The following is a 17,274-nucleotide window of genomic DNA, read 5'->3' as shown; positions in this document are numbered from 1 at the left end:
ATTCTGCAAGGAGATGGCAGTCTGCTCCCAATCGTGTGCTTAGGGAGCTATAAGGGGAGGGAACACGTGAGCGATCCCATTTGAGCAGTCTCCTCAACTGGTATATCACGTGGCTTTTGTTACTTCATCAGCAATAAAATCATAAAATTATAGAGTTCGAAGGAACTGAGTAATCTTCTAATCTAATCTCTCTCTCCTTTTTCCAGATAAGAAAACGAAGACCCAGAATGGTCATGTCTTGCCCAAGGTCACTCAGCCCATCATTCACCACCAACGTGACATGGAACTGGGTCTGCTAGTCCCCAGGACAGGGCTGGTTTTTGCCCTGCTTTCTTCCAGCTGCTTGATTTGATAGCTTTGCTCTCCTGTAACAAGGAAAGCCTTCACTATGGCTAAACAGGATATTTGAAATAAAGTGAAGATTTTATAGCTTATCAAGAGTTTATAAGAAAAAGCTTACAAAGTATTTTTATTCCATGAAGGATACATTTTATTAAATGTAATATATCAAAACACATTGCTGCAAACTAGAACAGTAACTGTAACTTTTTATTTTTAGAGCAATGAGTTCCCTTATTTGTTTTTAATAAAATAAGTAATGAAAAGAGAAATTTTAATGAATACACTAACTAGCGCAAACAATGGATTTCATCTACACATTTCTCTTTGAATATCAATTTAGCAAAGTGTCCCTCCCCCCTACATCCAGTCCAGTAAAAACAACAGAACTCACCCTGGCCGATTGCTCAGTGGTTAGAGCATCGGCCTGAGAACTGAAGGGTCTTGGGTTCAATTCCAGTCAAGGGCAGGAACCTTAGTTGTAGGCTCAATCCCCGCCCTTCTCATGTTGATGATTCTCTCTTTGTCTTTCCCTTCCCTTCCACTCTCTCTAGAAAATCAATATCCTTGGATGAAGATTAACAAAAAACAAAAAAACCCAGAACTCTAACAGTGAACCCACCATATAGAGTTTAGCCATTTTCCTGTTAGTTATGTCTGCTATGGTGTCATCGTCATCATCTCCATGGCTAAGCGCCGGCTTTTTTCCTAATACCTGGAAAAAAGCAAACAGATAAAAGATAAAGACCTCTCATTAAAGAATGCAGAATTGAAAAAAGAAAATCACGTAGCATTTCTAAAAGACATAGATTATAAAATATGTGCAATTAAAATGACCAGACTCAAACATTTCTCAGCAATCATACTACACTGGCCTTTTCCCATGGGTCAAACCAATCAATTGCATTAAGTAAACAAACACTGAGTTTGCTAGTGATGGGAACTTCCAAGAAAATAAAATCCCAAGTTTATAAGCTGAGGTGTCCATATTACTTATTTATTTATTTTTTAAATATATTTTATTGATTTTTTACAGAGAGGAAAGGAGAGGGATAGAGAGTTAGAAACATCGATGAGAGAGAAACATCGATCAGCTGCCTCCTGCACACCTCCTACTGGGGATGTGCCCGCAACCAAGTTACATGCCCTTGACCAGAATCAAACCCGGGACCTTTCAGTCCGCAGGCTGACGCTCTATCCACTGAGCCAAACCGGTTTTGGCAGGTGTCCATATTATTAAAAATTAGTAGGAATAGAAGCATGGAACAGACTGTTGAATCTCAGAGTGAAGGCAGGGGTGAGTGGACAGGTGGGAAGAGATTAACCAAAGAACATGTATGCATATGTGCATAACCCATGGACACAGACAGTAATATGTGAAGGCCTGGGGTGGGAGGTAAGTGTAGGCTGGAGGGCGTCAATGGGAAAAAAAACATCTGTAATACTTTCAACAATAAAGATTTTAAAAAAATTAATTAAAACATGAGTTCTAAGTTCAGTTCTGCAACAGAATTACTTCTGTGACTTTTGCTTCTTGAAAAAGCAATCTACAGGTTTAATTAATTTATTATTACAAAGATTTAGTTCAAAATTACTATCTGAGGGTAAGGTACTATTACCATTATTGACATATTATTGGCTACATAAAGTGCAAGTTCTTGATGACCATATCATGCTTTGTTTTCTAATCTATCCTTGGCACTTAAAATAGTGCCTGGGGCATAGTAGATGCTCAATAATTTAGTTGTCAAATGAATATATTTATTTATTGTTGCATATATGATTCAATTCAAAAGTTCAAGCAACCCATTTCATAGAAAGTATACTTGAATCTGCTTTGAATTTCTGTACACTCAAATCACACACAAAAAAATCTCTATAAGAAATCCTAATTAATTTATACAAATATAGAATGTTAAGGACAAGAATAAAATGTAAATTTATTCTAAACTGTGATTTTTATATAAATTTGATATAAAAACATTTAAGTTTTGAACATGCACAAAAGGTATTCATTTAGATTTAACAAATACTTAATATACAATGAAATCCATTGTATTTTATATTCAATATTTCTTATAATATATTGTGTGAAATTCAAACTGCTGAATGGCAGACGACAATACAAACGTATACAAATCCTAATCCTTGTAGAGTACAGGCACAGCCTCAAGCTTAGAAATGCATTAAAGAACTTATTTCCTCTGGGAACAAGCCCATCTTTTTATTTAGCAACTAGAGGCCTGATGCACAAAATTCGTGCCAGAGTAGGCCTTCCTTCCCCTGGCTGCAGGCACCGGCTTCCCTCTGGCACCCAGGACCCGGGCTTCCCTCGCAGCCCTGGCTTCGTCCTGAAGGTCTAATTAGCATATTATGCTCTTATTAGTATAGTTGATCAATAAAATACTTTAGCCCAACTGGCGCAGCTCAGTAGTTGAGCATCAACCCAGGAACCAGGAGGTCACAGTTCAATTCCTGGTCAGGGTACATGCCTGGGTTGCATGCTTGATCCCTAGTATGGGGTGTGCAGGAGACAGCCAATCAATGATTCTCTCTCTCCCTCTCCCTTCCTCTCTGAAATCAATAAAAATATACATATTTATAAATAAATAAAATACTTTAATTATTATACATACTAAATTTTATAATATAGTTTTTTTTGGTTTTTTTTTTGCTAAAAGTAAGATTAAGACAAAAATTAAAGCGCTTGCAATTAAAAGTTTTACTTTGGTAGAAGTATGTACATCTTTGAAGAGCAGTGACAGGTCTCCTCATGTACCCTTTGGTAACTGCTCTAAACAAGACAGGAGAATTTGGAATCAATAGCCTGTGTTAAGGACATAGCTAATACCAGCAAGTCTCTCAGGGGGCCAAGTGAGTCTGAGACTTGGGGCATTCTCTGGCTTTTAATTTTCAGGCAGCAATTCCCATATTAGCCAGGGATCTTAATTAGCCTCTCAAAGGACTCTAGCTTAGTTGGGAATTGAACCCAATGGATTTACCAGAAACAGGTTTAACTCCATGGGTAGGGGGATATTGTTAGGTATCCCTAAGGAAGATCCTGTTCAACCAAACACCTCAATGGGGAACACAAATGAGTTTCCACCACATTGCCCACCCTTTAAAGGTCCTGCCTAGAAAGAGGAAACTTGAATGTGCCCATTTCATCAACTATCCCATACATTGTGATCTTTGAAACAAGCTGCAAATACAGCTTTCCTTTTTTTCTTTACCCAGATTGGGTAAAGCCTAAATTTAAAACACTCATTTAAAGTTTCTCAAGCGACCAGTATTTGACTCATGCAATCCTTTGTGAGGGAAATAACATATTTTGACAATTTAAAGAGGAAAGGAAACAGAGAAGCCTTATCTGAGGATGTTCCATAAAAATTTCATCTATTGTTCTAGCCAAGACCTGTCACTCAAGTGCGGAGCCCTCCTTTCCGTTAATGATATTCTGTAAGTTTCCACTTAAAAGTATCACCACCTTCTAACATAAACTGAACTATCCTTCCACAAGACACCATTCTCAGCTCACCCTTCGTGCCAGTGACTCTCCAGTCTCCCATCCACTCGAACTGAAAATCACGTGGTCAGTTATGACTACTTGCTGTCTCCACTATGAATCTCCTACCCACTTGTCATTAAATTCCACTTTTTTTATGATAATGTTTAGAGTCAGTGATTCCTTAATTCCCACCCTAGTGAAGTCCCTCATCACCCATGTCATGGGTTATAACTACTGCCTGGGTCTCCCCTCCTCTTTTCATCTATTCTGGACCCTGGCCCTTTATTTCACTTTACTCCTATATTGCAAGACTACGACTTCTAAATAAAGATTTATATCTGGAACAGTGGTCTTCAAGTTCAGTGTCCAAGCAATATCTGGGTAACTTGATAAAATACAGATTGCCAACAGCCAGCAACTAAGTAAGTAACAGGCAGGGCTGAAGCCGAGGAATCTGCACTCTGGATCATTCTGAATCGAAGGCTTCCTGACAGAGCCTAACTCCTACGTCTGGCTTCCTAAGTCCTCCCAGAGCTGGATGTTACCCACCCTGCATTGCTTCTCAGTGTCTCTACCAAGCATGTCTCCAACCAGGCTGATGTTCTCGGTGTTCCTTAGGGACCTTGAACTTTCCTTCCCGGGGCCTTACCTAACACCGTGTGTAACTTCTGCCTGGGCTCCCTGGGTGTGGCCGAAGCATGACTGAGCAATAAATTCTTTGGTTGGTTCAGCTAATTACAAGCTGCACAGTCATAGTTACCACTTACTGAATGTCTACTGAGTCACACATTGTAGCAAGAGCTTCAGTCACATGTCATTTCATCCCTGTAAGAGCCCCCAGCCTCCACTGCTCTCTATGGAAAATGAGACATCACCTTCTCCTTATCTTCATCATTTCAGTGTGCCTTCTGCTTCTGTTTTTCACTAAAAACAAAGTAAGTTCTCAGGTTCTGTGAACCAACATTTTAATTACTCAGTATTTCTTATATCTTATTTCCTTTCCCTAAATGAAAAAAAAAAATCAGTAGTTTGCAAGCATATGGTAGATAGAAATAAATTGTAAAAGGGAAGAATAGTCTTGTATTTGGTGTTTTTACTTGCTTTAAGACAAGTAAATATTTGCTAATAGGGAAGATAAAATGTTTGCTAACCTAACAGGGAAATAAAAGCACAGGTGATTCTTAGGAGAGCTGTGACTGCATTAGCCAGTTCAGTGTTAGAGTAACATCAACATATTTGAGATTAGATTTAGAGGGTACAACTCACAAGAAAGTTAATTCACAAACTATTATTATACTAGAGGCCCAGTGCACAAATTCATGCATGGGGGGGTGTCCCTCAACCCAGCCTGCACCCTCTCTAATCTGGGACCCCTCAAGGGATGTCTGACTGCCCGGTAAGATTGGGCCTAAATGGGCAGTCGGACATCCCTCTCACAATCCAGGACTGCTGGCTCCCAACTGCTCGCCTGCCTGCCTTCCTGATTGCCCCTAACCGCTTCTGCCTGCCAGCCTGATCACCCCCTAACCACTGCCCTGCCAGCCTGATTGATGCCTAACTGCTCCCCTGCCAGCCTGTTTGCCCCTAACTGCCCACCCTGCAGGCCTGGTCACCCATAACTGCCCTCCCTTGCAGGCCTGGTCCCTCCCAACTGCGCCCCCCTGCTGGCCATCTTGTGGCGGCCATCTTGTGTCCACATGGGGGCAGCCATCTTGTGTGTTGGAGTGATGGTCAATCTGCATATTACTCTTTTATTAGATAGGATAGAGGCTTGGTGCATGGGTGGGGGCCAGCTGGTTTGCCCTGAAGTGTGTCCTGGATCAGGGTGGGGGTTCCCTTGGGGCATGGGGCGGCCTGGGCGAGGGATCTGTGGTGGTTTGCAGGCCGGCCACGCCCCCCAGCGACCCAAGCAGAGGCCCTGGTATCTGGGGTTTATTTATCTTCTATATTTGGAACTTTGTAGCCTGGAGCGGAGCCACGCCTCCTGCTTGCTCCGTGGCTGCAGCCATTTCTGTTGAGATTTATTTATCTTCTATAATTGAAACTTCGTAGCCTTGAGTGGAGGTCAAGGCAAGCCAGGGCTGCAGAAGCTTGGCTTCCTCCATCGCCGGGGCAACTCAAGCCTCCTGCTCTCTCCAGCTCCGTGGCTGCCGCCATTTTTGTTGGGATTTATTTATCTTCTATAATTGACTCTTTGTAGCCTTGAGTGGAGGCCTGGGCCTGCCAGGGTGTGTGGAAAGCTTGGCTTCCTCCATTGCCAGGGAAACCCAAGCCTCTGTGGCTGCAGCCATCTTGGTTGGGTTAATTTGCATATTCACTCCTGATTGGCTGGTGGGTGTGGCTTGTGGGTATAGTGGAGTGATGGTTAATTTGCATATTACTCTTTTATTAGATAGGATGGGAAGCTAATTCAGAAGTTACTCTCACATGGAAAGATAACTTACAAGTTATTATAACATCAATAGCTAGCTCACAGTTATTAAAATACATAAGCCAGAATGCCAATGAATTTAGCCAGAACAGTTGTTCTCACTGGCTGCCCATTGGAGCCATCTGGGGAGTAAAGACTACAAAAGTCTGGACCTGAGCCTGAGATTCAGATAGAAACTCAGCATTGTGTTTTTAAAAATCCCTATGGCCCTGGTTCAGTGATAAATTCAAGTGTTTGGTGGTATCAGCTTTGTTTTAACCTGGTTCATCTTAACCAACAGGACAGGTATGCCAAGCATTTCTGATGTCCAGGTAGCTTCTCAGGGAACGTCTCACCTGGATGATTTCCATGGTCTCTGGTGGTCTGGAAGTTGCCCCGCAGCAAATCTCAGGTAACGATTTTAGGCCATTTGCCTTTTCTGGGGCTCATTAGACCTTTTTCTGTAAGACCTCATACCCATTTGAACATTTCTACCTGGACAGTGTTGGAATGGACACTTCCGCCATTTTCCTTTGGGATTCCTAATTTCTGTACTTTACAATGAGCATCCCCCCTCCTCTTTCTGACAATCCCTTCATTTGGTAGGCTCAGGCAATCTGAGCTGGGTGGACCCACCACTAAGAGACTCTCTGACCTTGTTCCCACATTTAAAACGGTATAACAATGAATTTCACTCAAAATTATCTATATACCTATCTATATCTATATCTATATCTCCAAAACAATGTAATTGTAAAATTGTGATGTACCCAATACCTTAGAAACATAATACCACTTTTTCATTTACCCAAGTACTATCAATATAACCCAGTTCCACAACAGTGTGATTCTTTGCTCTGAAAAAAAACAAAACACACACACACACACACACCACAAAACAGGACTTAGAAGCACCATCCAGATGACCTTGATTTAGAGAGTTCTTTACAACATGTGAACACATTTCCTCCTGATAGTAAACAAATATTAATTACAAAACCAATACTAAGGAATTGTGAGTTGTTGACTCTTGAAGAGTCAACTTTTAATATCAGGGCTGGGCTCCTTCTTAGCACAAGATGTACATGTAAAGTGATATAAAATTAATATCACTGTTAACTATTACTACGTGTTGTAAAAACCAACTTACATAGTGAATGTCAAAGAATTGTTAATCGCTGAATTGTAGAGATTTGGCCCTTTGATATCTGAGTTTGGCTAATTCTTAGCACAAGGGATGAAAAAGTGATCTCAATTGCTGAAAGAAATATAGTCTTAATGTTAGATTTTTAAAAATTATATATTATCACTAATATTATAACAAGCATGAGGGGCAATATAAGTGGAAAGGTTAGAAACCTGCATTCTGGTTTAATATTTATGTTAGTTTATCAAGTCAGATATAGACTGTGTGGGGGCAAAGATCCACCCTTCCATACAGTCCATCTGTCTTATAAATGGATTATTCTATTTATAAGTCCTATCACTATTATCTCACTCCAACTGCAAACCAAGGGAAAATGTACCTCATTCAGAAATGACTGCCAAGTGGTGTTAATTTGGACTGATCATATAAAGGTGACATCTTATCAGTAAGGTCACAGTCTTCATGTTGAACTTTGGTGTGACAAAGTGAAAGACTATTTCAAATATTATTATTTTATTACAGCATATGGTTAACTACACAGTTAGTATATTTCTTAGGGTTCTTCATAATATTTCAACTTCCCCCACTGGATGAATTGATGAGGAATAAAATGGGTATCTGAATTAAATACTAGAAATCCAAACAAAAGATTCATTAAAATAAACAACAAATGAATGCTGCCTTGAACCATGCCTGGCACATAGTAAGCTATCAATAAATGGTAGACAGAAACAGCTAGAGCAGTGGTTCTCAACCTTTCTAATGCCGTGACCCTTTAATACAGTTCCTCATGTTGTGGTGACCCCCAACCATAAAATTATTTTCGTTGCTACTTCATAACTGTAATTTTGCTACTGTTATGAATCGTAATGTAAATATCTGTGTTTTCCGGTGGTCTTAGGCGACCCTGCTAGCGGTTCTCAACCTGTGGGTTGCGACCATCGGAAAACACAGATATTTACATTACAATTCATAACAGTAGCAAAATTACAGTTATGAAGTAGCAACGAAAATAATTTTATGGTTGGGGGTCACCACAACATGAGGAACTGTATTAAAGGGTCGTGGCATTAGAAAGGTTGAGAACCACTGAGATAGGGTCAAGGCTTCCTTTGATAGTCATATCAATGGTGAGAGCAAAGTCTTGATGTTCTGCTTTCCTAGTGCCATGACTTGGCTAACTCTATCTCCTCTTACCTAATCTGAGCCTAAGTAGTAGAGAATTTGTTAAAACTAATACACATACACACACACCTTGCCCCACATGCTTGACTTAAAAGTAGGAACCTTGCAAACACAACCTAAGTCACAATACCTTCAGAAGCTCTGGTGGCTCATTCCCTTCTTCCACCACAATTAGTTGAGATCTTCCGTTCCTTTCATTGTCCCGAATGCCAATGGCCACCTGGCTGGCCTTCAGGCGCTCATATTTGTTGCATGAGGAACCACACCACTGGTAAATTTCCTAAAAGAAAGAGATCTTTTCACCTCAGTAACATGTGGAGAACATTCAAACCTATTGTAATACACATAGTGATTAACTACAAAAAGGTATAAAAAATAAAATTAAAAAATATTAAGTCACAGAAGGAGACTAGACCTCAGGTAGTGAGCACATACAGGTGTTTTATTATAAAGTTGTGCACCTGAAATTTATGTAATGTTATTAACCAATGTTATTCCAGTAATTTAATAATAAAAATATTTTTAAATGATCTGTTGTTGAGGTATACATCATTTCATATATTTAATTTACACCTTATTCTGTATTCTGTTGCTCTCAGAATTATAAATTAAGCATTTTTATTTATTTTATTTTTTAATATATTTTTTATTGATTTCAGAGAGGAAGAGAGAAACATAAATTATGAGAGGGAATCACTTATTGGCTGCCTCCTGCACACCTCCCACTGGGGATGGAGCCCACAACCCAGGGATGTGCCCTTGACCGGAATTGAACCTGGGACCTTTCAGTCTGCAGGCTGATGCTCTATCCACCGAGCGAACCGGCCAGGGCAAATTAAGCATTTTTTCAAACATGGAAAATATAAGCATATTTTTCACCATTCTTGGCATAAGTACAATCTATAAAAGTAAACTTGATTAGATTTCATAAATTTAAAATAACAAATGTACTATATTTCAGAATGGTTGTCAAACATCTGTTATAGTAATATGCTCTTGATGGTTATAAAAACTAATATAACACTTTTGTAAAGCAATTGAACAATTCTTATCAAGAGCCATGAAAGTGTTAAAACTTTTGGCCCAGTAATATCACTATCTAAAATTTATGTTAATAAATTATTCATAAAGAGATTTAAAAAACCCACATATACAAAGGTTTTCATTGCTATGTGATTGTATAAGTGAGGCATTAGAAAGACATTGCATGTTCAATAATAGAATAATAGTTATATAAATTATGACACAGAAAAAATACTTAATATCTATTTAGAAACAGCTTGATATATTATAAATTAAGTATATTATATTAGCTGACATTTATATTAAAATATAAATATTTATTAGGTGCCTAATATAAGCTAGACATTGGGGATAGAGAGATGAATGTGGGAAAATGAGCAGGAGAAATTGACATGTAGACAATTAGTGCTAATAATATATTTGTACTACATTTGGTTTTCAAAAGTTTTCACACATATTTCATCTAGTTAGTCTTGGAGAGGGGGTTAGCATAGCAATAAGTGTGAAGGAGACAGACCTTGGTGGCCACTTATTGGCTATGTGATTTTATGTTTGCAATTTTAAAAGAGCAAATCTCTATATATAAAAGGCCAGTGGCCGTAACACCATAACGACCAAATGACTGGTCATCAGGAGGTGCATGGAGCACCTCTAGGTCCCACCCCTCAGCCCGCAAGCCGCTAGCGGAGGCAGGGCGTGGCTCGCAGCTTGCATGGCAAGGTGGGGCTCACACGGTGAGCTACTCACACATGAAATCGTGCGCACTGAGCCTCTGGTAAATTACTAACAGCAAAATAACATAGTTCCCAAGATTCAAAGGCATTGGCTCTTTTCTCTGGCTACAAGACATTTCTAGTCCAGAGTAATTTCTTTATTCAAAAATAGTTTACTGCTTGCCTGAAATGAGAGAGAGAGAGAGAAACTATGTGCCCCCAACGAGGATTGAACCCTCAACCCGGGTATGTGCCCTGACTAGGAATTAAACCCTCAACCTTTTGATGTATAGGATGATGCTCCAACCAAGCCACCCGGCTGCGACAGCCTCTGTTAGTTTTTTATTAGTATATAAAAGTGGGTCCAATTTCTGAATATTTATTTTGTATCCTGCTACTTTACTGAATTTATTTATCAGTTCTAATAGGTTTTTTTGATGGAATCTTTGGAATTGTCTCTAAATAGTATCATTTCATTTGCAAATAATGCCAGTTTTGCGTCTTCCTTTTCTATTTGTGCCTTTTATTTATTTATTGTTCTGATTGCTGTGGCTAGGAAGAAAGATGATTTTTGAAAATACAGATACCCGAGCCCTACCCTTAGGTAATCTCAAGTGTGCTTATTGAACCCTCCCCAAGTGATTCTAGCATTCACCCAGGGCTGAGAACTCCTGCTAGTCACCCTAAGCACCTTGCACTGAGCACAAATTACAGGAAACCTGTAACATCTAATTATCTAATGCAGCCATTCCAGCTCCTCTTCTGAGTACAGGCTTTTAGCTCTGATTCCTTTGCTACCTCATTCCATGTGATTTTGCAAATGATTCTCTTCTCAGTAGGCCTGAGAAAGCAAACTTCCAATATTCACACTACAGTGAAATTCAGCAGGTAGGTCAGAAGTTAGCTTTTTAATTTCTCAGACTTACTAGCAACTTTCATTACTGAGTTGCTTTGTGTTTATACAATCATTTAACAGATGTTTGTGCTCCCTACCTTAGTTGACCTCTCCCCTACTTCAAAGAGATTATATAAAATCATACAAAATTTTATGAGCAACTGCAAAGCATTATGGAAGCTTGGTAAATGTGTTTAAAAGTGAATTGTACATAATGATAATTTTACAAACATAATTATCATTTAATGTTGAATTTTACAATATCCTATGGATCCCAAAATATTTTGTATTGTATTACTTTGGGTTGAGAGTTTTTATGTGCAGTATTGATTCACAGATAAATTTAGTTGTAATAAATATTCCTCATCATTTCTTAGAGACTACAGTTTTTGTTGTTGTTGTTGTTGTTTTTAAATATGTTTTATTGATTTTTTACAGAGAGGAAGGGAGAGAAATAGAGAGTTAGAAACATCGATGAGAGAGAACCATCGATCAGCCGCCTCCTGCACACCCGCTACTGGGGATGTGCCGGCAACCAAGGTACATGCCTTTGACTGGAACCGAACCTGGGACCCTTCAGTCCGCAGGCCGACACTCTATCCACTGAGCCAAATCAGTTAGGGCGAGGCTACAGTTTTGACCTTTAAAAAAGTAAAAACAGACCTATGAAATACCCATAAAAATAATAAAACTTTAAGAGTGAAGTTTTCTCTTTAGCTCAAAGATGACTGAATCATTAAAAAAAGTGTTATAGAACTTTTCCTATTGAGCACAAAAATGAATGTTTTCTATTAGGCTTACACCTTACTCTGTGCTTCTATTTTTATAAATGTGACATCTTATTTACTAGACTTAATTTTCAATGGTTAATTCTGACAAGAAATGCAATAAAATATGGATTCTAATTATATACTGCTAAAAGCCAGAACTGGTTAAATAGTCATATTAATTAAAACACCCTTTTCATTCAATGCTAATTAATTTTTATACAAATATAGTTCATTTGATCATGGCAGCAGCACCTATAAATGTGCTTTAAATCTTAAACAGAATTTTAGCAACTCAGTAATTTATATTCCACTATGTGTGGATAATGTGTTTAGTACATTTCATTTTAACAGAGCTCTACTGTGCTGAAATACATGTGTAGTACTATTAATAAACCGTACCGCTCAACACTACTCTATTTAGAGGTAGTTGGTTAAGACTACTTCACCACTGTGCACAAGGAAGCTTTGTATTCAACTGGCACCATGCTTGAAGAATTTTCTTTTTATAATTCCAGGAGTGGGCTGCAAAAAAAAAAAAAAATTCTGCATAGAGCTAAGAACTGTCTAAATTGATGAGATAGGTGGATCTGTATTATTACAAAAATGTTTTCATTATAACTTAAATTGTTTTATTTATAGTATTTGGCTGGGATTTAGAAGAAATGCCTTTTTCATAAACCTGATTTAAGCATACTAGACCTGAAAAACTGTAATGCAAACATGGTTTCAGAGGCAACTATTTACCTTCGAAGATCCTAAAGACTTTAACAACTCAACATTAAATGTTATATTTCTTTGGGTAAGTGACATATAACTTCCTGTAAACATGAAATATCCACTCAATTCAGAATGAAGTTCACTGAAATTCTGGCCCAAATTTGTTGATGTACATCTAGCCCATGAACACTATCTAGTAGAAGTTTATTGAACTATATAGTTAACTCTTAATATATAAACTCTTAACAGAAACAAAATTGGTCTGGATTATTAGAAAAGGAAGAAATAGAGAGTAAAGACAAGATCTTTTACTAGCAATTAATTTGGCCCACTAGTAACCAGGAAAAAAAAAAATCAAGTGAGTGGTATTTATAGGAACAACCATATTGGGGGTAAATTAGATATTTCTAAAATTTCCTGTAAACTATATAGTCAGGGTTAACTAGTAAAACACCAAAGTGCAGCCAAACCTCATTTGGGGGACAGGAAATAAGAGCAGAAATAAAACAATGCTCAGCGATGCCCTTGAAGGGAAGCAAGATTTCAGAAGCTGACTCTAAGGAACACCCCAGACAGCCAATGTGATGTTGACTCATAACATGTGCAAAGAATTCAGCATAGACTAGCTACCCTTTCATCCTTTCTAAGTTACTTAATCTAAATACATCTAAAATTTTAGAAAAGGGGACCATACCTTGTCCTCTTCCTTGTTTCTATTAGCTTTATTTTTCACTTTGTTTAGTTTTCCCTTAGACCTAGTTAAACAAATACAGAAATGCATTCAGATATCCTACTAGGCTGGAAGTTCTCTAAACATAGCTTAAAATATAGTGATGGCTTATGCTATGCCTCCAATCTACCTTTTTTTTAATTTAAAAACTTTAAAACATGGTTTTTGTTTTTGGATAAACAATATGCATCCTATTCTATTGTTATTCAAAGCCAAGCCAACTCAATCCCCATCAATGGCATATATGTGTTTTTTAAATGCCTCTGACTGAAGGATGGAAGATGAATGGAGTGCGTATGCAGGGCCACAGATGGCTTGACGACCAGACGGGAACCAACTGTATGTGAACTAGGTCAGAGCAGTGGTGATGGAGAGAAGAGAAGAATCCAGAGATATTTAGTAGGCTAAACCTTGCAGAACTGGTCAACCATGCCCTTTGGACATGTACTGGAGGACAGGGAAAGGGAGAAATTATTTGGACAATTCCAGTTTAGTTGCTGGTAGTGATGGCACCTACTGGGACCAGGGACAACTTTGGAGGGTTCTTTTTATAGTGACAGTAAGAGTAGATGAAATCATGTTCTGTCTACAAATCAAAGTATTTGACACACCAAAGAAGTTTTATCATCAGCTTATCAAAAACCAATTCTGCCAGCCACATAAGTTGACATAACTATATTTAATTGACTCATTGGTTCGCCAAACATATACTCCCTTAATGTTCCAGCAACTTCAGACATTTCCCATATTGAAGTGGGGCTTAATAAGTACTTATACCAAAGTTCCACCCCAAAACTTTAAAATCAGAACCCTAAAGATCAAATCACAGGTATAGATTTTTTTAAAACCTCTTCCAAATGATGCTAATGTGAAATACTCTGACTTGTGTATGTGTCTGTGGCCTCTCACCATTTGACAGCACCTACGGCTGTCAAAGGCTACCTGGGGTTCAACCTTATACTCATACCCAGCATATACTAAGCACATAGCAAATGCCATTGGTCCCTACTCTCATTGACCATAAATTTTACAGATTTAATATTAGGTTTATCTTTCCCATTATCTTTTCTTGTTGCCTCAAGGATCTCCCCTCACAAATCTAGTGGAATGCATTACTTTGAGGTTATGAATTTATCCAGAACAAAGAAGATTTTGCTCAATTTTTTAGTTTTAAAATTAGCATTTTTAAGTCATAGCAGATATTAAAGCCTGAAAGCCAACATTGTTTTAATTGAAAAGAACCCTGATTTTGTTAAAGATTTTGGGGGAAGAGTGAGTTTTCAGTCTAGATAGCTAGTTTTGCATATCAAGAACTAGTCTTAGCTTTAGGGCCTAGAGTGTATTGTAGAAACCATGGAGTAGGTGACTGTGAAATGGTGTAAAACTAGTTTGTCAGGCCCAAGAATAGAACAGTAGGAGATTACAAGATAATTAGAGAATTTGATCAGGTGCAGTGAATCTTTGAAAAGAGCTTGGTACACTTTCCCTTCAACATATTTGTCATATATTCATCCATGATCCTGAGCATAAAAACAGAAATGACTGTGGGCAGTGTCTAGGCAGTTGGAGCAATGTGGCTACAAGTGTCCACACAAAAACCCAGTGAGCCATGGGAAAAGCGATGTGGCTACAGTGTCGCCACAAGTCCAGTGTGGCATGGGAAAAGTAATGTGATTCAGTGTCCCCACAAGTCCAGTGTGGCACAGGAAAAGTTATGTGATTCAGTGTCGCCACAAGTCCAGTGTGGCATGGGAAAAGTAATGTGATTCAGTGTCGCCACAAGTCCAGTGTGGAATGGGAAAAGTAATGTGATTCAGTGTCCCCACAAGTCCAGTGTGGCATGGGAAAAGTAATGTGATTCAGTGTCCCCACAAGTCCAGTGTGGAATGGGAAAAGTAATGTGATTCAGTGTCGCCACAAGTCCAGTGTGGAATGGGAAAAGTAATGTGATTCAGTGTCGCCACAAGTCCAGTGTGGCATGGGAAAAGTAATGTGATTCAGTGTCGCCACAAGTCCAGTGTGGAATGGGAAAAGTAATGTGATTCAGTGTCCCCACAAGTCCAGTGTGGCATGGGAAAAGTAATGTGATTCAGTGTCCCCACAAGTCCAGTGTGGCACGGGAAAAGTTATGTGATTCAGTGTCCCCACAAGTCCAGTGTGGCATGGGAAAAGCAAGGTAGAGTTTCTAAGCTGGGAGTGGGAGGCAGCAGGGAGGTTGCTAACAGAATCAGAAGGGATCTTGTGGTGGATATGTGGGCAGATCAGAAGACCAAAGTGAGGCCATGGATATTTTCCAACAAATGTTTTGGGACAGAGGCCAAAGCACAAAGCTCGGGAATGAATGAAATGGCTAGGCCATAATGAAAGTTGGAGAGGAGTGAGGCCTGAAAACTGCAAACCAGACTCACACTTCCATTCTCAACCCAACCCCCATGCCCAAATCATAATATTGCACATGCATTCCACCCTTAGGGATAGAAAGGAGATGGGTGGGATAAGTTTGCATTGCTTTAATAGTAAACAAACTTCACCTTAATAAGGCAAGCTTGGCCGAAACCGGTTTGGCTCAGTGGATAGAGTGTCGGCCTGTGGACAGAAGGGTCCCGGGTTCGATTCTGGTCAAGGGCATGTACCTTGGTTGCAGGCACATCCCCAGTGGGTGGTGTGCAGGAGGCAGCTGATCGATGTTTCTCTCTCATCGATATTTCTAGCTCTCTATCCCTCCCCCTTCCTCTCTGTAAAATATCAATAAAATATATTAAAAAAAAAATAAGGCAAGATTGTTTTACTCTAATCCTTGGAATTTGAAGCTTGACAATATAGATAGGTTGAGTTATAGATGAAAAAAATTACACCCTTGTACACAGGACTGCATGAGACTGTATGCTTTATATTGAACAGCTATCCATCTGTTGAAACACTTGTTGAGTGGTTTTAAGTTCTGGGCCATATACTAGAAACAAAGTGAGTAAGTGAGGTTAATAAGTGAATGGACAGGCAATGTGGAAAGTACCAAAGGCAAGTCCCTGAGTGATAGGAAAGTTAAGATAAGGTGTGACGAAGAACTCTACATGGGACAGTGGAAGGAGAAGAGCAGAGGTCAGGGAACACACTATAAAGAAGGCAATATCTGAATTGAAAGTTAAGGATGAGGTGACATTTGATGCTTGCTGGAGAAAGGTGATGCTGACAAGGAGAGTATTCTAGGCAAAGGAACAATGTGCACAAAAGCAAAAGCATGACAATGTGAGGGAAAGTGCCATGCACAGGGTATCATGGTGAGGAAGTGGACAGGAAGGACTGAGGAAAAGGTTGGAGGTGGCACAGACTAGGCACAGTGATTGACTGCATGCGTAGCATTTGGGAGGCGTTGTCAGGATAACTCCTGGATTTGGGGGTTGAGGGTGTGAAGGAGTGGTGGCACTATTCACAAGACAAGGACAATAAGGAGAAGTGGTTTTGGAATGAGAGAGTGAAGTTGATGAGTTCCATGTTTAGATGAGTCATGTTTGAGGTTCTCATGATGCACACAAGCTAACACATCTGGGAGGCAGTTAGAAATACTGACATAGAGCTCAGGCCAGAGGTCTTCACAGGCTATACATTTGAGATTTACCTGTGGGTGAGTAGCTGAAGCTTTGGGTGAAGATAAGTTTGCTCAGGAAGCATGTATAAACAGGCAATGGTTTAAAGTGGAGGCCTTAAAAAACCAACGTAAACAAGCAAAACAACTTGAGGGGGTAGGCAGACCACATTCAGAAGAATGAGAGAGTGGCTTGAAAGGGAGGGGAAGGTGGGAAGAGTGAGGCTGATGCAGAAGGGAGTAATCAGGTGTGT

General features: G+C 39.2%; 1 protein-coding gene across 1 annotated transcript in view; it reads right to left on the bottom strand.

The window, feature by feature from the left end:
- Window positions 1-17,274, bottom strand: part of SCIN (scinderin) — a 55,716-nt gene that overhangs the window by 23,046 nt on the left and 15,396 nt on the right. The window contains exons 4-5 of the mRNA XM_080665464.1: window positions 8,720-8,869; window positions 962-1,054 (exon numbers count right to left, since the gene is read on the bottom strand). Coding sequence (XP_080521590.1) covers window positions 962-1,054; window positions 8,720-8,869 — 243 coding nt within the window. The remainder of the gene's footprint in view (window positions 1-961; window positions 1,055-8,719; window positions 8,870-17,274) is intronic.

The sequence above is a fragment of the Plecotus auritus genome (assembly GCF_963455305.1).
Source record: "Plecotus auritus genome assembly, chromosome: 4".
NCBI classification, from domain to species: Eukaryota; Metazoa; Chordata; class Mammalia; order Chiroptera; family Vespertilionidae; genus Plecotus; species Plecotus auritus.
Note: the sequence above shows the minus strand (reverse complement) of the source record. Positions and strands in the feature narration are given on the sequence as shown.